This window comes from Sminthopsis crassicaudata, chromosome 4 (genome assembly GCF_048593235.1).
Source record: "Sminthopsis crassicaudata isolate SCR6 chromosome 4, ASM4859323v1, whole genome shotgun sequence".
Lineage (NCBI taxonomy): Eukaryota > Metazoa > Chordata > Mammalia > Dasyuromorphia > Dasyuridae > Sminthopsis > Sminthopsis crassicaudata.
The window spans coordinates 116,917,377-116,939,656 of NC_133620.1; the positions used below are offsets into that span (position 1 = coordinate 116,917,377).

The 22,280-nt window shown below is 35.3% G+C and overlaps 1 protein-coding gene across 2 annotated transcripts in view; it reads right to left on the reverse strand.

The window, feature by feature from the left end:
* Positions 1-517: 517 nt before the first annotated feature.
* SLC30A10 (solute carrier family 30 member 10) overlaps positions 518-22,280 on the reverse strand; it is a 47,957-nt gene continuing 26,194 nt past the window's right edge. Inside the window, exons 1-4 of one of the 2 annotated variants that reach the window (XM_074309191.1) lie at positions 18,786-19,778; positions 18,147-18,227; positions 10,100-10,339; positions 518-6,050 (exon numbers count right to left, since the gene is read on the reverse strand). In XM_074309191.1, coding sequence (XP_074165292.1) covers positions 5,563-6,050; positions 10,100-10,339; positions 18,147-18,227; positions 18,786-19,404 — 1,428 coding nt within the window. In that variant the 5' untranslated portion in view covers positions 19,405-19,778 and the 3' untranslated portion in view covers positions 518-5,562. Of the gene's footprint in view, positions 6,051-10,099; positions 10,340-18,146; positions 18,228-18,785; positions 19,779-22,280 lie in introns of those variants that run through there. The other variant, XM_074309192.1, reaches the window with a different exon arrangement.

Here is a 22,280-nt window from a genome sequence, read left to right on the forward strand (position 1 = left end):
CAAAAAGGAAAATGAAGTTGAATCAGCATTTCTTATTTCTTGATGAAAACTGACTCTTGGTGATCTCTACATACTGTACTTTCTCAACCAGTAAACTACAAAATTCACAGGGTAGTATTAAAGAACTAAGAATATTCAAACACTCAGGCTTATCAGGACCCAGGTCTTTCTAAATAAAATCTCAACACATTGCAAAAGTGCTTTGAAATTGCTATGAAGCATTATAAAACATGAGGGATTGATGATGAGCAAAACAAAATAAAAAATAAAGAGCTTCTCAATTCTTGTATTTGACTAGATGCCCTGTAGTGTATAGATATGTCTTCGTGTGTGTATGTGCATGTGAGCTTGTGTGGACATATATGAACTGCGCTTGAAAGAAAGAATATAAAACAATGCTAAAATATTGATAATCTTAAGGAGGAGCTGAGCAATTGGATTACTATGGTAAGTACCATGGATAGCACCAACTCAGTCATCTCAAAAAGCTTGCATCCACAAACACATCTTAGTTCTGTTTTTATTTTTAAAAATACATTTTTATTGTAGCACCATTAAACATCCTCCACTTTAAAAAATACACATTAATGCACATAAATTATTGGGGAATTTCACATGCAGGTTAATAACAAGTTATCAAACCTTAGCATTGGAGAGATTTATAGAAGACTTCTCCCTAATGTCAGTTACGTTTTGGAAGAAAAAAAACCTGTCCATGAGGACCAAGGAAAACTTTTAGGCAACAAAACTCCACAATACTGTAACAAAAGCTCACAATTTCACTAAGATTTCCTCCTCCCCCCACTCCCCACCCTGTGGCTTCCATCACAAATCACAGCCCAGGAACAATTTCTGGGAATCATTTCTGATTCCTCTAAGAGGATAAAATCTCCTGGACCAGAATAAAATACCTGAACTATCAGAATCACTAAACATATATATCCTGCATTAATGAGACTTTAGCATAATCCAAATTTTTAAATGCTACGGAATGTTTACACTTTGACCATGGTTTTGTCTGTCAGTAGTTCCTCCATCCTATCCTACTTGAAAGCCACAAATACATTGAATAGCTTAGAGAGAAGGCACAGAAGCACTATAAATTTGCAGAATAACATATGCAGGGATCAACTGATCACATGCCTGAGGAAAAAAAATCTAACCAAGAAATTTTCCCTTCTTTAAAAACATCATGAAGATGGTATAAAGTAAAACATTAATGTTGAAATATTGATCCTACAGAAGATAATATAGATATATTTGAAAATATAAGAATGGGGAAAAGGATAAAGTTAAACATAAATGACTAGGAAGTTTTTTGTTTTATTTTATAAGATAGCAAAACTGGATATTTCTTCAATATCTTTTTAAAAATAGACAATTAGATTTATTATTTTTCTGTCTTTATTAGATGTTGGACTAAATTGGCCAGATGGATAATATTGAATTTAAGCTATTGAAGCACTGTGGTAATTAGCTGAATTCTTCAATCTCTATTTCACTTAATGTCTATGAAATAGATCTGTGTATTTTGTCAACTTCTAGATTTTTATTTATTCCAGTGCTTAAATAAAATAGACAAGAGCATGATAAAAACCAAAAAGTTACTTCACAATAAAAAATTTTTGAAAATGAAATTCTCCAGAACAATGATTATTTTTTTTAAAAAGATTCTCTTCATTTCATAAAATCAGATTCTCAGAATTGAAGGGACTTTGTCATTTAATTCCAATGGATATTTCCAACACATTACCAAGTTTCTATTTGAACATTCCTAGTGACAGAGGCACTATTATAAGACAGCCCATTACATGTGAACATCTCTAATTGTCATAATTTTTTTATATTAGGTCAAAATCTGCCTCATGTATTTTCTCCTTACTGGTCTTAGCCCCACAAATTTTCCTAATTCCTATGTCTTTTGGTTTATTAAGAAATAGATTTTTAATTGGGGAAGAAAACATGATAGTAAGTATATAGACATATAAACTTTGTGACAGAAGATATCATCAGGATCATTCAGTAAAATACTTTTAATCTTCCTCCCATTTTATAGATAAGGAAAATAGGTCCCAGAGATTATGCAATTTGTCCAAGGTCAATGCCAAGTTACAAACCTAGCTTTCTTTCCACTATGTCAGGTTGCTTTTACCTAGTTGCCTAATTTTGAATTGATCATTTTCTAGAACTGGATGCAATACAAGCCATCTCTTTCCTAATATATTTGCTAAATAATTTCTCTCCTTTTTGAATAGCCACTTTTATTAATAACATGGGAAAGAGGATGATGTAATAAAACTGCTTTGATAGAAGTGAAGCATAGCGGTACTAATTCTGTATCTAACATTTATTTAATAAAGAGCCACCTATCATTAGAGATCTTGTCTTTTGTCTACAGGCAGCACAAGGTACAAGAATACTCCCAAAGCTCTTAAATCAGATTACCAACATTCAAATCTTGCCTATAATTAACTACAACTTGTGTGATCTTGATCATAGGAGGTCATAGAACTTCCTCAGTTTCCTCAACTATTAGATGATGGGAATTGGACTAGATGGTTTCATAAAAACCTTTGCAGTGCTAAATCTCTTCTTATTCTAAAAATATAGTTTGAAGATAAAAGCAGACAATATTTTTTTGAACTGGTGCCAAAACAATGTAAAGGGTATTTTTTCTTATGTTAAGTCTGATGCATGATTATTAAGTTTCTGCTTATATACTCTGAGGCAGTCCATTCTACTTGTAAATGTCTCCTTGTCATAAAAATTGTCATGTTAAAAAAATTTGCCTCATATAATCCCTCATTATCGGTCCTAACTCTACAGATTTTCTTGCTTTTTGTACTTTCTAAGTCAAGTCATGAGCACTTTAATAAGCACCTACTATGTGTCAGGCACTATGCTAAGGGCTAAATGTAAGTTATGAAATAATGCTACACTCTTATTATATGACAAACAGCATGATAAGAGCAGCTTACCTCTAACTCATATCAAAGATTCTTAGAGAGTTTATGAAAATTATTTTCCTTTGAAAAACAAAATCATTTTCAGTTATTGCCCTAGACAAGAAAAAAATCAAACTGAGTGATATTTGCCTGGCTTTAAGGAAGTGTTTTGTTGCTGCTGACAGGGATAGTTTAGCAGATGGAACTAGGATGGGGAAGTATCAAGATTAGAGGAAAATTCTCCTACATATAAAGGCAGGGGGTACAAAGTGGAAAAGGGGAAAGTCAGACAAATAGAGAAATGATAAGTGCAATGTTTTACTACATCAGAAAAAAAACCTATGTAATCAGAAATTTAAAAGAATGTATTTCATTGTTGTCCAACTATTTAGCATTCTTGATGATATCACCAATTAGTAAATGTATATCAAACTGAATGGAAGCAGTGCATTAATATTTGTTAATAAATTGTTTAGATAATTTTAGTAGTAAGAATGGGAGATATTTTCTTAAGATGTACTTAACTATCTTGGATATAGGTTTTTCTCTTACATTTCAAAATAGGTTTCCCACAGAATTTATATATGTACACACACACATAAACACATGTATATGTATATGCACACATATAATTTTAAAAACTATTTGGATGCAAGCCAAAATACAATATATTAATACAGTTTTCACATAAAACATCAGTGTAGACAGATTGTTGGAAATGTTAAATTCTTATTGAAATTAATAAGAAAAGCCCAGTTATTTCTTTGGTTGCAGGCTTGCCACCCTTGTGAATAATACTTAAAGTAATAGAATGTGTCCAAAATATTAGCATTATCAACTTCACATGGTTTCCCTAGTTTGTGTCCATTTGTATCATGCCCTTACATTTTTTTAAAAGTTCAATTTTGCTAAAGAAACTTTTTGAAAGCTATAAAGTGCATATTGCCATCTCTACCAAAACGGTAGAAACTCTTTGGAGGATAAAAACCCATTCAGACAGTTTTCAATTTATCTCTCTCATGACAGAAGACGTGGATAAGCAATTCCATTATTTTATCTGCACTAGTGTAATTGTTCCTGCCTTTAAAATTCACTAAGAGAATAGGAAATACCTTATATTAAATTGGAAAAGCTATTACCTTTACCAACTTTGCATTACAGGAGATTTTTTTGACCATAGTAAGAGGACTCAAATTTAAATTGCCTAAACAAGTTTCATCTTTCATCTAACCTGTCATTTGTCCTGAGAAGCTGCAAGGCTATCTAATTCCTAAAACTCTAGTGAGACACTGTCCTTATCTTTATACCCCATAAAAATACTGATATTTGAATAATAATTAACACCTTGGAGTGGCCTTCAACAATAATAAAATTGGAATCCTATTTTAATTGTGTGTCTATTTCAATTGCTTTGGAGGTTCAGAAACAAAAGAAAATTTCAAACCCCTCAGAATGTATTCAAAATTGAAATTAATAAATCTGAATTTTCCCTTCTAATAAAAGTTTTTCTATCAAATTGCTAAAATGTGAAGTTAAAATAAATATATGAAAATGTGTAATTAAAGGAAAAACAATCATCTGAACTGGGCATGAAACTACAAAGTAACTTATTTATTCAGTAGGAATGAAAACTAAAATGTTTTATATTTTAAAATCTGGATAATATCCATCTTCTCCTAGTCAAGACATATGTAATGTGATCTGTATGAATGGATCCCTGCACTATGGAATGGAATCACTTCAGATGAACAGGTAGGACTTGACCAAAGAAATAAATGACAGCAGCTCCAAATGGATTGACTGTTGAAAACAAGAAATGCATGCTGCCTCAAATATGACTTTATTTTCCTGCAATGTTAAGTGAAAAAAACTTTACTCAATATTTTTTGACCCTATAGCTGTGGTTGTCTTCATTAAAAAAAAAATCACTTTTTTTTTCTCCACCTCTGAGGCAAACATATTATAAAGAAAAAAAAAATTTTTCTTTTGTTGAACTCAATGATCCTTTCTACTGTTCCTGAGTCTTTTCCAGCTTATTAAGTCCCCATTTTATTCTCTATCAAAGAGAAGATGTTAGAGAGATGGAAGGACAGAATAGAACACTACTGTGAAATTCATTATTAATGATTCAGAAAAGCACAACAGAAAAGCTTATATTATCCATCAGTTCACCTCAAAATAGACTAAAAGAACCCAGTCAAAAATGATTCTCAAAAAAGAGTCAGGGTAAGGAGAGAATATTCAAATGTCAGGCCTCCAAAAACATTGAATTAGTCTCTAGTTCACATTGTCTCTACACTTTTTCAATTTACTTCAGGAAATAAATGTTCAAACTAATGTTCTTGACTAAAGGGAAGATGCTCATATAAACATATGAATAGGTCAACAGGTTAACAATATTCACCTGTATAGTTTAGGTAGGGTGGGGTAGGAAGAACTTGTGAATCTTAAAATTGCCAAAATTTTTTAAAAGGACTTCATCCCTTATTTTAACATTGCATTACTAATTTTGGTTATTGGTCACCATTCAGGAAATCTGTTCCACAAGGATAAGTAGGAGCTGACTGGTGGTTAAGCTGCTTTTCTCAATCAGTTGACTTTCAAAGCTGAGACCAAATTAAAAATGGGTGCTATTGATAAAGATCAGCTCTTCTCGTGTCTGTTTAGCATCTGGCCCACTGTCACGATGACATTCTGCTTCGATGATAATTGCAGCTGTGTCATTTCGACTTAAGCCATCGCTTCTATATGTTGTAGTTGGAGGACAACCATTGGGCTCTGCACAACCATTGATATGAGTAAGGGACTGCATCTCTAGAGGGCAACAAAGATGATTCACACATGCTTTGGAGATGCAAGGTGAGCTACAGAGGAACATCCAGTCCTGCTCCAAGGATTCCTTCTGATCCACATATTCTGGCTGGATGGTTACATTATGGATCCCTGCATTGTGGAAAATTTCTCGCATTTTAAAATTTGCATCTTGGTAATCTTTGCTCTTTTGGCACTTGATGTGGAGAGTGGCAATGTTCTTCCCACTTACAAGTTCCCAGATGTGCATTTCATGTATGCTGCTAACACCGGGTACATTGGACAGCTTGCCCACTAGAAGAGAGAAGAACAGATGAGTACCAGAATTAAAAGTGAGTATTTTATAAAGATATCAAAGAAAAAATTATTAACCAATAGTTCTATCCAACAGAACTACAATATACATGGAGCCCATTTAAATATTCCTATCTCAAATAACTTATCTTGATTTAAATCAGCCCTCACCAGGAAAGAAAACTCTTACCTCAGGAAATAAATGTTTGAACTAAAATAACTAGAGAGGAGATGCTCAGGTAAACACATCATCAGGTCAACAATATTCACCGCATAGAATAGGTATGGTGGGGTAGGAAGGATTTGTGAATCTTCAAAATGCCAAACATTTTTAAAACGACTTCATCCTAAGAAAATTAATTGTGCTCTAAACAAATCTCTCCTTATTTCCATAATATTTTAAATTTTTCAAAGCACTTTATAATAATTCTAATAATATATTATACAAGTATTATTGTCCCATTATATAGATAATGAAACTGAAACTCTGGATTAAACAATCATTAGGCATTGCAACTGAAATTTGAATCCAAAGCCAGGTCTCTCTCTTTTGCCTCTAAGTCTAATATTCCTTTCACTGGAGCTTGCTTATTAAAAAAAAAAAAAAATTAACAAGTGCCTACTATGTTCTAGCCATTTGCATTAGACATTATAGATATAGATATAATAAATAAAATTATTTCTACACACAAGAAGCTTACATTCCAGTGGGAAGACAAGTGCATATATAAATATATGTGGAATACAAAGAATAAATACAAAATAGTTTGAAGGGGTGAGCATTAAAGAAAGGCTTCATATAAGGCAATGTCTTGATTGTGTTCAAAGTGAATTCTTTTTTTCTCTGAACTCCCACAGAACATAACAATGCCAACACCAATTTTTGCATGTCATGATAGCTTGCCTTATGCTGTTATTTAGTCATTTCTTATGCACATTCTTTTTTCTAACTAGATTGTAAGTTCCTAAAATTCATCATTCATTCACTCAAAAAGCATTGATTAAATGTCTACTACGTGCCAGACACTCTGCTGATTGCTAGAAATGCAGCTGCAAAAAAATGAAATAGCCCTTGTCCTCAAAGCGGTTTACATTCTATTGAAGGGAAATAGTAAGTTCACAGAAAATCCAATACAAAGTATATATAGTATAGATACAAAATAATTTCTAGAAGGATCTCAGCAACTAGGGAGTAAGCATAGATTTCCTGTGGAAGGTAGTACTTAAGGTAAGCCTTACAGGAAACCAGAGATTCACTGTGGTAGAGGTAGTACAGGAGTACATTTCAGGCATGGGGGTCAGTCTAGGCAAAGGTAGGGTGGATCACTGTCACAACCTCAGGGTAAGGTTGGGCCCATGCATAAGATTAGCAGCATAGCTATACTGTATTTGATTGACTACTAGTCTGAGAATAAGACAGGACTTTTAGATCTCTGCAGTTTTAGCTCACAATAAAATCTTTCCCCTAAGGAACAAGAGTTAGATAACTAAATAGTATCATCACAAGAGGAAGTACTAGGGGCAGCTAGGTAGCACAGTGGATAGAGCACCAGCCCTGAAGTCAGGAGGACCTGAGTTCAAATCTGGTCTCAGACATTTAACACTTAGACACTTAGCTGTGTGACCCTGGGCAAGTCACTTAACCCCAATTGCCTTAACAAAAAAAAAAAAAAAAAAGAGGAGGTACAATGACTCTGGAAGGTATTTTTACAAATATCTCATCAACAACCTTACAGGTAGATACTATTATTCTGTCTATTTTATAGTTGATGAAATTGAGCATTTAAATAAAGGTCCAATGATTTGACCAATGCCACACAGCTAGAAGACCTAATACTCTATCCATTGTGCCATCTTGGGCTTAAGAAATGTTGGTTAGGAGACCAGCTCCACATTTTATACCACATTGATGAATACAACAATAATAAATCTGCACAAGCCAAGAAAACAACATATACAATTAGGCAACTCCTAACCAGGTGGTACCTTTCCTTACCCAGTCCATACCCAATGAAGGTTGCAGCAAGCATGCTTTATTTGGTACAGCTCATGATGTCTCTACTTCTCCCTCTTCCCTTGTCCCTTATATCTTCCCCCCAACAGTCCCCTGTTTCCCCCAAGTCACATGCATCGGCAATAGTTCTTCCAATGGAGGGAGTGCTTGCCCGGTTCTTGGCACATACTTGATGCATGACTGTGACTTGTTTCTCTTGCTGGAACATCTAAGTGCACACCTAAGTGCAGAATACATGCCCGGGTGCCTCAAGCCAATTCTGGTTTGTATGGTTAGCCAAGGCATTGTGTTATAGGGGTCATGGAAAACATGTGGGGTAGAAGGTTTCAACAATATACAACGTAAAGGAAAAGAATAACCACAAACAATAGTGAATGCTGAAAAATCACAAGCAAATCTGGTTCTAAAAGAAAATATGAGAAGACATTTCCATTCCACCTATTTGCAGAGGTACAACATCCATGACTGGGGTACACTGCAGAGATTTTCAGATTTTTTTAAATGTATTAATTAATTTTGCTTATTTTTTCCCTTTCTTTTTTCTTTAATTTTACACACACACACACACACACACACACACACACACACACACACACACACACACATATATAAAGAAATGACTTTCTGGGAGAAAGAAGGGGAAGGATACTGGGGAAATTTTTGGTTATAGAAAAAAAAAAAAGGCACACTTAACCCTATTGGCCTCAATTTCCTTATCTGTAAAATGAGTTGCCACAAAAACCTCCTAATGGAATCATGAAGAATTGGGCACAACATAAACAAACGAACAGTAGCAGTGGAGATGTAGTGGTGGAAAAAGTAGAATTGGGACCGTCTGAGGTCTGTTTAAAAAAATCAGATATCCTGAGTGTATATTCATTTTGTGAATTATTTCACAAAACACTGATTGTCTTATCAATATTTTCAATACCAAAATTAGAGTGAAGAGATACTTTGTGAATTAAAATGTTTGCCAACTGAAAAAAGATATAATTTTAAATTTTACTAAATTAAAAACCTATACTGTATGGAATATATTTCATTTTCTTAGGGCACTTACAGTTTGAAAAATGGTATAATTATTTTCCCCTGTCAACACTTGGATTATTTCCATTAAGTCATTTAATTAGCAATATATATATATATATATATATATATATATATATATATATATATATATATATATTAATATACAATGCAATATACACAAACATATATACTATATATACATAGATACACACACACACACACACACACACACACACATCTTAAACTCAGATTTATACCAAAGTCAAAACTAATACTTATGGGTAAAGTTTTTAACCCGAGGGTAAGCAAAAAAAAATACAGATCAATCCAAAAAGAGGCCAAGAATGATCTGAATTTTAATCCAACTATTTTCATGTGCTATAATAAACTGAGAACCTTTGCCATACTTAAAAATTCAACTAGCAACCCTGCAGTATCTGAAGCAAAAAATGCTTTTCAGATCACTGAGAACAGCAAAGGTTCTTGACAAAAAAGGTATGGCAAATTAAAAGAAATCATTTGGCCTATCTCATAAGGGTGAAAAGTCCAAGTGTTGACTCCTGAGTTTCTCATTTTCACAATTCATAGAAACACAGAACAGAAAAGAAATGTAAAGTCTTACATAAGGATCATATAACTAGAATGCAAACACATGATTGAGTTTCTACAACCCAGAGTGCTGAGGAATTCAGAGTATATAAATAAAAATTTTCCCCAGAAATATCACATATATTATTTATGTCACTAAAATTAAGAAAAAATATGGCATAATGGATAGAGAGCTGACCTTGAAGCCAGGAGGACCTGGGTTTATGTGCTACTTCACACCTATGTGACCCTGGGCAAGTCATTTAACATTAATATGGTCTAGATGCCAACCTGCACAGTAATGGGAATGTCCTCATCTGAGATTTCAATAAAATTGTAAGCTCAGTTCATATATTTATCTGTATCACTAAAATTACATTGATAAAGGCACCACAAATTAAAAGTAAATTCAGCTTACCCAATTCTTCCAAATCGATACCTTTAGGAACCATTTGTAGTAAGATGGATGCTGTCTCCTTGATGAGTGGAAAAGCAGATGACAGAATAATGATGACCATGATAATAGTAAGGCTTGGATCAATATAGCACTGCCAGTTACATGGTTTATCTCCTTCCAGAGGACGCACATAGAATATGATAGCAGTAACTACTACAACCACAGATCCCAGTGCATCTCCCATTACATGCAACAGAACACCTAGAAGAAAAAACAAAAACAAAATATGTGAAAATCACAAACGTCATCTCAAGCCTATCAAGAATTCAACATAAATCTATCAAGATTTTTACACACATTACTTTATGAGAAAAGTATGATGGCTCAGAACGACATACCAAAAAAAAATCATTCTTCAGAGAGTCAAGTAAACAAGCATTTATTATATACTTAAATACTAAGAAAAGCAAAAATGACACTACCTTCACAGAGCATACAATCTAATCAGGGAGACAAATGAAAATAACTATGTACAAACAAGCTATATAAAAATAAAATGAAAATAATCAACAACAATTGAACTTTGGGACTATGAACAATTGAAGGCACTAGAATTAAGGGAGAATTAGGAAAGACTTCTTGTAATATTTCAGCTGGGACATGAAGGAAACCAGAGAAGCTAGAAGGCAGGAATGAAGGGGAAAACTCCATGCATGGAGGTCAACTAATGAAAATATCTGGAGTTTTAGACTTGGGAAGTAAAATGCCATCTGCATCCAGAGGAAGAATGTGAAGATGGAATACTATTCATATGAAGCATATTATTTTCACCTTTTTGGTTTGTTTGTTTGCTTTTTCTTGTGTTTTTTTTTCCCCTTTTGTTTTGACTATTTTAAAGAACATGACTAATATGGAAATATGTTTAAAATGATTGTACATGCTGACCTATATCAGATTGCTTGATATCTTGGAGAAGGAAGGAGAAAAAATTTGGAATTCAAAATCTTACAAAAAGGAGACATTTTTTTACATGTAATTAGAAAAATAAAATACTTTTTTGGGGGCGGAAGGTATCATCAAAAAGAAAAAAGAAAGAAAGAAAGAAAAAATAAATAAATAAAATGTAACAGCAAGGAAGCCAGTGTTAAAGGAAGTAAAAAAAATAAATAACTCTAGGAGCTTGGAGAAGGGAAGAATGGTCAGGAAAAACACTAGCTGATGAACCTAAAGAAGGCATGAATCCTCTATTTCATCCTGTCTTCTCAAACCACCTTGACTATGATTCATTATAAATAACCAAAGTGACAAGTGAGTCTATAGATGGGAGCTTTATGATTATTATCATAAAGATGTCTATTTTAGATTGGTCTTAAATTATTTTAGAAGGATAATGAGGTCATACTAACTGTATGAGTCTGGGCAAATCATTTAACCATGTATCTCAGTTTCCTCATCTGTAAGATGAGCTGGAGAAGAAAATGACAAACCACCTTAGTATCTTTGCCAAGAAAACACCAAATGGAGTTCAAAAGAATTGGACACAATTGAAAATGACTGAATAACAATTACAAAAGGTGATACAAAAAGGGAAGTTCTTTTTCATCTCCCTTCTTTCTAAACAAACTTTATACTTTTCCATGTAAAGATTTGCCTACCACTTATCCAATTTTAATATTCTAAAACATTAGATTAAAACATCTTCAAAAATAAGCATTCTATCATAGCTTTGTGTTTAACAAAAGACAAACTGTTTGTTCTTTAATAAATGAAGAGGTATTAAAGTTAACAGAAATGTCTTTAAATGCCCTTTAAGGAAGGAAATACTAGACATAGACATGTATCCTAGGTCTTAGGAAAATAGACTTCAGAAAGTAAGAACAAAATGTTCATACTGATCATATAGAAAAGAATTTTCTGTCTTTGTCTTTTTCTCTCTCTTCCCTCTCCTATCTCTTATCCCTTGCCTCTCTCCCCCCGCCCTCCCTCCCTCTGTCTCTGTCTCTCTCAACTCAAGAATCACCTAAAATATTTCACAATATCCAAAAGAAACCAAAGACCTAATCTTTAATGCTCCTTGCTCAAGACAGGCCAAAGCAATTCTATAAATTTCATGGATAATATGTATAATATACAATATACATAGTCAGGCAAAAGGAAGGAGAAAAAAGTAAATTTCTGTTTGTTTTTCAAAATGAAAAAGGTGTGTATGAATGGAAGGTGAGGGTGGGGGTAAAATGTTGCCTGAGGTCACTATAAAATCAGCTGTACTTAACTATTTAGTTTTGTTACATATATTAATGTAGGAGTAATCTATAAAGGATTGTAATATAAAAAAGCAGATCAATAAAACTTCTAAAAAAGAAAAAATGCACACTTTGCGTGGGTTCACCATCTCCTTGTATCATTTGATACCTTTCAAGCTACCTTAGCCATTTTTATTTTTTTCCTAATTGTTTCCTAATGTTGTCATTGTTCTTTCAATTAGATTGCAGGCTCCTTAAGGGTAAGGGCAATAGCTTATAATTATTTTATTTTTTTAATCATTGTGCCCATCACAATATTAAACATGGAGATGTCCAATAAATATTTTTGCTTGATTTTCTTCAAAATCCTTCTGATATGGACCGCTCTTATCAATATGTCATGAATGTAGATATCAAATATGAAATCTAAAAATTGATGTTTAAACCCAAATTCTGACAGTTACTATTTGTGTAACCATAGGTAAGTTATCTAATATTTCTGGGCCTCATTTTTTTTTATCAGTAAAATGAGGTGGTTGAACCAAATGATCTTAAAAACCCTTTGTATCTCTATCATCTATAAAAGTCCTGTATGCAGGTTTTGTGTAAAACTTTGGAAATATCCTTCCATTTCCCCTAAGAATGATTCAGAGCTCAAGGGGTTCTTGGAATCATAGAATTTCAGAGATGGAAGGGACCTCATAGATCATGAAGCCCAACATACCTGACAGTAAATTAGCTATCCCAAACCCTTATTTTTACAAATAAGGAAACTGAGGATGAGGGAGAAAATGATTTTCCAAGAGTCACAGAATTTTAGATTTGTTAGGGACTTTCATGGCCACCTAATCTAATCCATACCTGAAAAGATACCCCAACAAGAAGTCATCTAGTCTCTTTTTTTAAGACTTCCTATAGGGGGAAAATCTACTACTTCCTAAAGCCAGTTATAAATATCTATCTATTATTGACATAAAACCTAAACTTTACTCTCTGCAACTTCCTTCATCCATTGCTTTTTTCCCAACCATTTACTTTTTTAAACTAAACTCACCAAGCACTTCCTTTATCTGAAATACTGTGCTATGCTTGGTCCTCATACAGTTGGGGGATCTTAATAGCTATAGCAACAAATTCAGTGACAACCTGTTTTATAGAGTAAGATTGTTTGGTAGAGTTCAATAAAAGTTCATCATTTGGAAAATGACTTAAATCACATGGCTAGTCACAATGCTGCTAAGTATTCCAAAGATGGAATCTCCAGAATTCTTTTCTATTACCCTAGTTCCTAGCAATGTAAAAAAGAAAAGAAACAAATTGAACAATCAAAAATCATGAATTACTATCAAATAACACTCCTTGTCTTTGACATCATCTCTGCTCTTGGGAAAATCATGCAATTTGTTCAATTTGTTGATAAATTAGAAAAGTCTTTTACATCAGCATGGTAAACCTACTACTTTGTGTATTTTGATGAAATTAAAAAGTACTTTAAGATTACAATAAAACAAGGAAGGACACATTAAAGAGGCAGTGATTTTCCAAACGATTTGATATATGAAGTTCCAACTAGTTACAGATTAGAAAATGGCAAATATTTATTCAAATAAAAATGTTCATTATCTTCTTTTTCAGACTCAAACTTCCTACCTCCTATCCTACCTGAACCTACAAGTCAAGTAACAGAACAGTGCAGTACAAAAGTGTGAGTCAAGGACCTGATCCAAATTCCAACTCTGTTACTTGCTGCCCGTGTGATATTAAGGATGTTATTTAACTTCTCTCGACCTATTTTCTCAGTTGGAAACAGATTTGAAGGAGATCAATTTATAAGATCTCTTCCAGCTCTAAAACTCTGATCTTACGAATCATGACATAAAGTCCTATCACAAATCTTGGATTTTAATTTCCCTATAGATTCAGGTAAAAAATGATGGAGTCTGAGAGGTATGGGATTTCCTCCAACACAATCTCTGATTTCAATTAGAATTAGAATTGTGGAGAGAGGAGTGAAAATGGAAAAGAAACAGCTTTTTATAAACAGGATGCTCTGTGAGACACTTCCCCAGTTCTGGGGGCACAATGTTGTCTTTTAAAATAGCTGCTTACACGATGAAAGCTTAACAATGCTACAGACTGTGTGTAGTGTAGGAAAAGGTGAGGGAGGAAAAGAGAGAGTGGGTACCTTAGAGCATGATCCTACAACCTACAGTAAACTCTTTCGGGTTCTAGTTCTGCCATTTACCTAGTTGTGTGACCTTTGAGAAGTGACTCAACCACTTTGGGCCTCACTTCCCTCTTCTGGAAAATGAGGGGGTTAGACTAGATCATCCTTTCAAATCTAATTCCATGTGGTTCTAGGTTCATCCTTTAGCATAGCCTTAAGAAAGACTGAAGAGATGCATGTTCACAGTATAGTATTGACAAGATTCAACAACAATAGCTATAGTTTTTAATTCAATGTATGCAGTATGCAGGACACTGACAAGACAGGAAAAAGACTTGCATTGCTCAGATTTACAGACAATCAACATAGGTACTTCCCCATTCATATGTTCAAGTAATCACTGAATTGAATTTTTAAGTATCAAGATCTCGTGTTTCCTCCCCCTGCCCCCCCTTTTTTCTGTTCTTTTGTTTTATTGCCTCTAGTCAATTCAATAGGCATTGATTAAAGAGTTCCTGAAGCTTCAAAGTACCAGTGGCATAAAGAGTAGAATTTGGGATTTTAAGTCAAGAAGATGCCGTTTTGAATTGTCTCATACTCTCACTGGCTGTATGATCTTGGGCAAATCACTTAATCTCTGCTTTAATTTTCTCAGCTGTATAATAGGGATAATATTAGCACCTACTTTCCAGGATTTTTGTAATGATACACACATGATACAAAGTGAATAAAGTGTTTTATAAGTTTTAAAACATTACATAAATGCTAGCTATTATGTACAAAGACTGTGTTAATTGATTAGCAGTCAATATACATTTATGAAGAGCTTACCATGTGTCAGGCATTGTGCTAAGTGCTGGGGATTGCAAGACATGATCATTGCCCTCAAGAAGTTTACATTCCAATGAGGGGGATAACATGAAAGCAACTATACATATAAAAGAAACATATAGGAAAGTTAAAGGTGATTTCAGAGGTGAGAAGAGCTTGAAAAGACCTCCTACACATAGTAGTCTTTGGGATGAATCTTAGAGCCAAGAAAATCAGTAGATGTAGGTTAAAAGGGAGAGTTGCAGGTATAAAGGATAGTAAGTGAAAATGCCTGGAGTCAGAGATGGAGGAATAGAAAGAAAAAAGGTCAGTATTAGATTGGTTGTTTGTAAGTGGGACATCTGGACCCAAGATTTCATTAATGCAGGGAACTCCCACTGAGAAAACTCCCTCAGCCAGGGTAGATCTGCAACTATTTTGCATCCTAAAGACTTAATGTTTGGGGTATTGGGACATTAAATGACTAGCTCAGAGACACACAGTGTCAGTGGTGGGATTTGACTGCAAGGCCAGCTCCCTATCTACTATACCATAGCACCTCTTATTAGGAATTTATTGTTCAGTCATTTTCAATCATCTTTAACTATTCATAACACTGGGGTTTTCTTGGCAAAGATACTAAAGTGGTTTGACACGCCTTTCTCCTTTTACAGATGAGGAAACTGAAATAAACCGAGTTAAGTTTACTTACCCAGGGTCACAAAGATATAAAATGTCTGAAGCCAGATTTGAACTCAGGAAGATGAGTCTTTCTGACTCTAGTCCTAGCACTCATTGACTATATACCACCTAGTTGCTCTTTCTAGGAATACAAAGATAAAAATTAAACCTTGATACTCTTCAAATTTCTTGTGTCCTACTGAAATTTTGTGAAGTGCAACCATTATCATCTCCATACTCTCCTCTCCCCATCTGTAAGGGATTTAGGGATTATACTAGATTTAGTGATTTTATGGATTTTATGGTGGGAATAACATTAATCACTGAAGGAAAATAACCAAAACAATACTTAAATAAATGCAAATCTAAACTAATCTAGTTTTTAAAGATGAATTGGGGAAGGGGATAATTTATATTACAGAATTTACTACAAAATCCTATTAATAGTGAATTTCCTAGCCACACCAAATATGCGATTTAAAAAAAATATATATTGTATATGGTTTTGTTCATGTTGGATGCCTCTGGTTTCTAGATCAAATGAGATAATATTTGTAAAGTACTAAGCATAGTCTCAGGACAGTCGAAAATCATTTAATGCTAATTTCTTCTTGTTGGATAGGAGTTAATAATTGAGCAAATTATCAGTGCTACAGACTATGCATTTTAAGAAAAGAGTTGGGGAACCCCTGGGGAAGGGTTTTCCTTCAGAGCAGTTCATTAAGATTTTATCCAGTGTTTTCCAAACCATCTGAAGTTTGCCTTTTCTTTTTTGAGAAAGGGTTTCCTAATCATGTCTGGGCTGAACATGCAGCAGTTACTCCTGTATCAAAGAAATTTTTACCTAGCTCATAGCTAACTTGAGCTGCTTCACCATTCCCTTGGCAGCCTTCTATTCCTTCCCCTCAAAAATAAAATTCTAATAGCTCACCATATGGATGCTATACTTAGAATGGTCACCTGATCAGTTTGATTCCTATTGCAATTCAAATGATCCACAAGAATCAGCCACTCCAGAATCTATCTATATATCTATATAGATGCACCACCATGTCCAGTCTAAAGTTTAGTCTAATCATTACTATGTTTCCCAAAATCAAGAATAGGTTTTTGTGTCTTTTGGGGATCAGTGCCTAAAAGTTGGCTCTAATGCTGCTAACGGTAGGTTAGGACAAAATTCTACCTAAATAAAAAGTACCCTAGAGCAGAAGTTTTGAACTTTGGGGTGGGAAAGGGAAGCATTATTTTTTGGCCAAAAGATGTTTTTCATGCAAAACAAAATTACAAAAGGAAAGAAATTATTTGAAATAATCAATTTTTTTTCTTTCAAAATATCAAATTCATGGACCCTAAGTTGAAAACCCTGCCTAAACCAATGCTGTTTCTATGATCATGAGCTCAGATGGAAAGACATCAAGATATAGATAGTGGTGGAAACATTAAATTGTCAACTCTCAACCTTCACTGGCATCTTCAGGATTGTACTTGAAAGAAATTTCATGGGAGGAAAATTTGGATTCAAGTACCTGAAGGGTCTGACATTCTGGAAAAATCTGGCTTTTTCATTCCTGAAGATGAAGCTGAAACTGGCCAACTGAAGAAAATACTAGTCTCCAATATATCATAGATTAAAGGTGTAGTCCAATTCCTAAAGACACACACACACACACACACACACACACACACACACACACACACACACACACAAAACTTAGAGATGAGTTAGAGGCACAGAATGGTCAAATAACTTGCACAATGTGATTACTACAGATAGTAAGGGGAAAAGGAAGGATTAGAATCCAGCTCATCCAACCCTAAATCAGGAGTCTTCCCATTAAACTACAATGCTTCTATGATTCTACCAAAAAGAGACTATACTATAGGGTTAGGGAAAATTAGGAGGAACAAAAAAGTAGAGTAATAATTAGCACGTGTGCTCATCTAAGGGATATGATCAGTATCATTCTAAAATTGAGCGGTAATGTCCTTCTAGAAGCAATGAGTAAATAAGAAACTAGGGAAACCTAGTGCAATTTGAATATTTTCAGACAAATTTCTCCTCTCCTGAAAACCAAATGGAAAAAAAGGACAGTCATGTGAGTATGCATTATCAAAAAGATTGTCTGGTTTTTTTTTTTCTTTTCATAAAGATCTTAAAATAACATACCTCTTATATTCAGGGCTTCCGACTTTTTCTCTTTTTTCATAGCCTCCTCTTGAGGTTCATTCTGGATGTTAAAAGAATCACCTGCATTCAAAGAAGAAACCTTGTGTTGTGTATAATTCTACAAACAAAAAGAACCAAGGGACTCAAAAACAATTTTTAAAGCCTTAGCGGATTAGTAGGGTCCCCTTTATCCTCCACACAGAGTCGCACCCACGTATGAACAAAAAGCCGCCCTCCATTACAAATAGAACCGTTCTGGTTGGCCTTGAAATAAGCCTTGTGATCAGCTGTGGACTTTGTTCACTCTTCCATTCAAGTTAAAACCAATTCAAAAGAAACAAAAAAACCCTCCTCCCCTGCCCCTAAAACCTGAGAAATGAGGGAAGAAATGATCATCCTTATAAATTAAATAAAAATAAAATAGAATGCTGTTTCAAATTTTGAATATGTGTGATAGAGGTGAATAAAGGCAATGACAAAAAAGGAAAATAAAGCCCTATGAATTGAGTTGAGTGCAGTAAAATAAGTCCAAGAAATGAATGGGGGACCAATAGAGGGGGGAAAAAAGAAAAGGAAAAAGGCCCGAATGGGAAGAAGAGAAGAAGGATGGGATATCCAGAGGATGCAACTGAAAAGCACCTGCTTCACCCGGCTGCAGAGTCGCCGCTTTCTCCGCCTTCCGAGGGTTAGGGACCACCCGGAGAGTTGGGGCCGAATCCGAATCTGGCACTCCAGCAGTTGGCACAGACAGCGGGGGCTGCGCGCTTACTACCTCCACAGGTACCCAGGAATTTCTTTTGCTGCCCCTCAGACGTCGCCGGCAGCTGCCACAGGAGAACCAGGAGGAACAGTCCTGGAAGATCAGCAAGCCCACCACGTTGACCGCCAGCCCCAAGACCCCCACGATGAGCACGAGCTCTGGATCATCAATACGCTCCGGCCGGGTCAGGCGCAGGATGGCCTCCACGAAAATGGTGAAGCACAAGGCTGTGAGGAAGACCGCGTTGCTCAAGGCGCCCACTACCTCCGCTCGCCTGTAGCCGTAAGTGGCTCGGGCACCTCGGGTGTGGCGGCGGGCGATGAAGCCGGCGGTGATCCCCACGCAGAGCGAGATCAGATCGGACAGCATGTTGAAAGAGTCCGAGATAAGAGCGATGGAGTTGCCCAGGTAGCCCGACACCAGCTCAGCCACGAAGAAGCCGGCGGTGAACACCAGCATGAAGATCAACCTGCAAGTCTTGCCTGAGTAGCGGCCCATCTTCTCCGAAGCCACGCGGCGGGAAGGGATCGCTGACCTTCTAACTGCGGCTGAGCTCAATTACATCCACCATGCCGGCCCTCCGCAGCTGGGGAGTCCCTGCAGCGCACTGCGCAGCGCCGCCTTTTGGAGAGGGGCGCACGGAGTGTGCCCGGCCCGGGGTGTCTGTGGGCCACGCAGGCCTCTGCAACAAGTGCGACCGCGGACGCTGCCCGCCTGGGAAAGAGCCCCGAACACCCGCCGTCCGGCTTTCAGCAGCCAACACTGCCCTTTGGCTTTTTTTATAAGACAGAGAAGAGCGCCCCTAGCCTCCAAACGTTCGGTTGAAAGGAGTGGCCCAGCGGCTGCTGTAATTAGAACACCGCCTCCCTCTACCCTTTAGCCCTTTATAGCGAGATAATGATGAGGAAACTGAAGTTCAGTGGTTATGTCTAATTATACCTGGCCCAGGATCCGAATAGACAGGTTATGAACCCCGATCTCCAAACTCCAACAGCTTACTATTTCTACTGCGTCGCTCTGCCTCTTAAGCCATGACAGAAAGAAAAGAAGAAAGAGAAGAAAAAGGAAGGGAGGGGGGAGGAAAGAGGAGACAGAAACAGAGAGAGGAAAAAAAAAAAAAAAAAACATAAGGAAGGCCAGAAGAAAGATAAACAGGTCAGATCTGTAAGTTATGTTTTGAATTTATTGTATATTTAAAAATGAAAAACAAGCAGAAAAGCTGTTTTAATAGATTCGTGTACAATCCTTTTATATTCTACTTTGCACATGAAAATAGTAATTTTAATTGATAGTTAAGTTTAGAATAAAAAAATTTTGAAGTTCTGTCCCTAAAGCAATGATACATCAACTACACTTTACATCAAAATTTATCTCAAATAAAGCATCTTCTAGGAACATCAGATTTTGCCCCCTACCTCCAACCCCCGTGCACATAAGAGCTATTGAACTTCCTCCTGAGGTAGTGAATTTTCTAGCACTAAAGTCATTAAATGGAGACTGGGTAACTATAAGTAGGAAACATTGTTTAAGGGATTTATTGCCCAGGTAAGATTAAATTAAATGATTTCTGAAGTTTTTTCCAGCTATGAGAGCCTATGATTCTGTGAAGTGAAAATGTTTTAGAGATTGATAATAGGCTTGGAAAGAACATGAGACTATGAGTACAAAACTGCCATTCATCAACGAGCAACAGATGACTACCAAATGTAATGGATTATATCAGAAAACTGTATCTTCCATCTCCTACCTTGTATTTGTTCAAGTGCCCCATCAACTTAAAAATGTTTAGTACATGATTAATATATTAATAACCAAGTCAGTAGCAGCGACAGGATGTTTGCAATGCTTATTTGATACAGATTGATATTCATCATTGCTAATTGGACTTTTGTGCCACTGGGCACTAGAAGAAAAGTACAAGATCAGCAGACCTAGATCATGGGATACTGCTTAGTCACTCACTCTAGTTACAAATAGCAAAAATTGTGTCATAGTCTAGGAGATGGAATCACAGGAAAGCCATTTGCCAAGGAAGGTCTCTAGGTTTCTTAGGTACCATTAAGCTAGGATTGTATAGGTATATAAATATACCTTCCTCGAAGAAGACAGATCAGATTTCCTCTCTGACATTCAATTATTTTTTTCAACACAATAATAAATAGAACTTAACAAGTTGTCCAATTTCTTCTTAGAAACCTGAATATGCAGCCTTAGAGGGGAATACTGGAGTGGAATTAGTTTGTAATTCAAGAAGATGCTACAGATGTTTTAATGTGTTCATTGATTTAATTAAATTTTATCAATAACATTAGTTATCATTCATTTGTATAAGTATGGCTGAAGAAAAGGTTTATAAAATAGAAGTTTAGACTTGTAATCCAATAATGAATAAGACATCTGCCCTTGGATGCTCCATGGATTTAAATCATTATGACCAGTCCTAAAATTATTATCTTTTCCTCTTAACGTCCATTGTATCTAGCTATTTCTAGAAGTAGTATTATATATATATATATATATATATATATATATATATATATATATATATATATATATATATATAGTATTTGAAAAGCATTCTCAGAAGGGAAGTCATTAGCAGGTAAAGAGACTAGGAAAAGCTTGTGGAAAACAAAGTGGGTCTGGAAGTTAGGAAAATTAAGAGACAAAGATAAGAGGGCAGAATAGCCTAGGGATGGGAGATAGTTTTTATAGAGGAAGAGGAAAAGAAGATTGAGTGTCATCTTCAAAGAAATACAAGACTAGTGTTGCTGAAATAGAAAGCATAGAGGAGAGTAAAGTGATAAGAAACCTGGAAAGGAAGGAATCAAGTTTTGAAAACCAAAATAGTTTATATTCCCAGCCCTATGTTGATATTGGAGGTAATGGGGAAACTATCAAAGCTCATTAAGTAGAAGAATAACACCGTCCAATCTATACTTAGAAAAATCATTTTGCCATTCCAATGGATTAGAATTAGGAAAGACTTAAAATATGAAGACTAGTTAAAAGGCTACTACAATAGTAAAAGCAAAAAAATGATTAGTGATGTATGAGGGTAGTGATTGTGTGAGTTGAAAGAAGATATGAAAGTTGTAAAGAGACTGAATATTTCACATGAGTATAAAGAGTTGAGTATGATCCTGAGGTTATATAAGTCTCAGTGACAGGATGGATGAAGGTACCTTGGACAATTATAAGAAAGCTGGGCAAGGATAGTATTTTGGGGAAAAGATAATGTTTCTGTTTTATACATATATTTGGTTAGGATATACAACATTCAGTTTCTGATATCCATTAATAAATGTTTGCTTAATGAATGAAAAAGATGCATGGTGGCTGTAACCAGGACTCATGGGAGACCGAGCTTAACA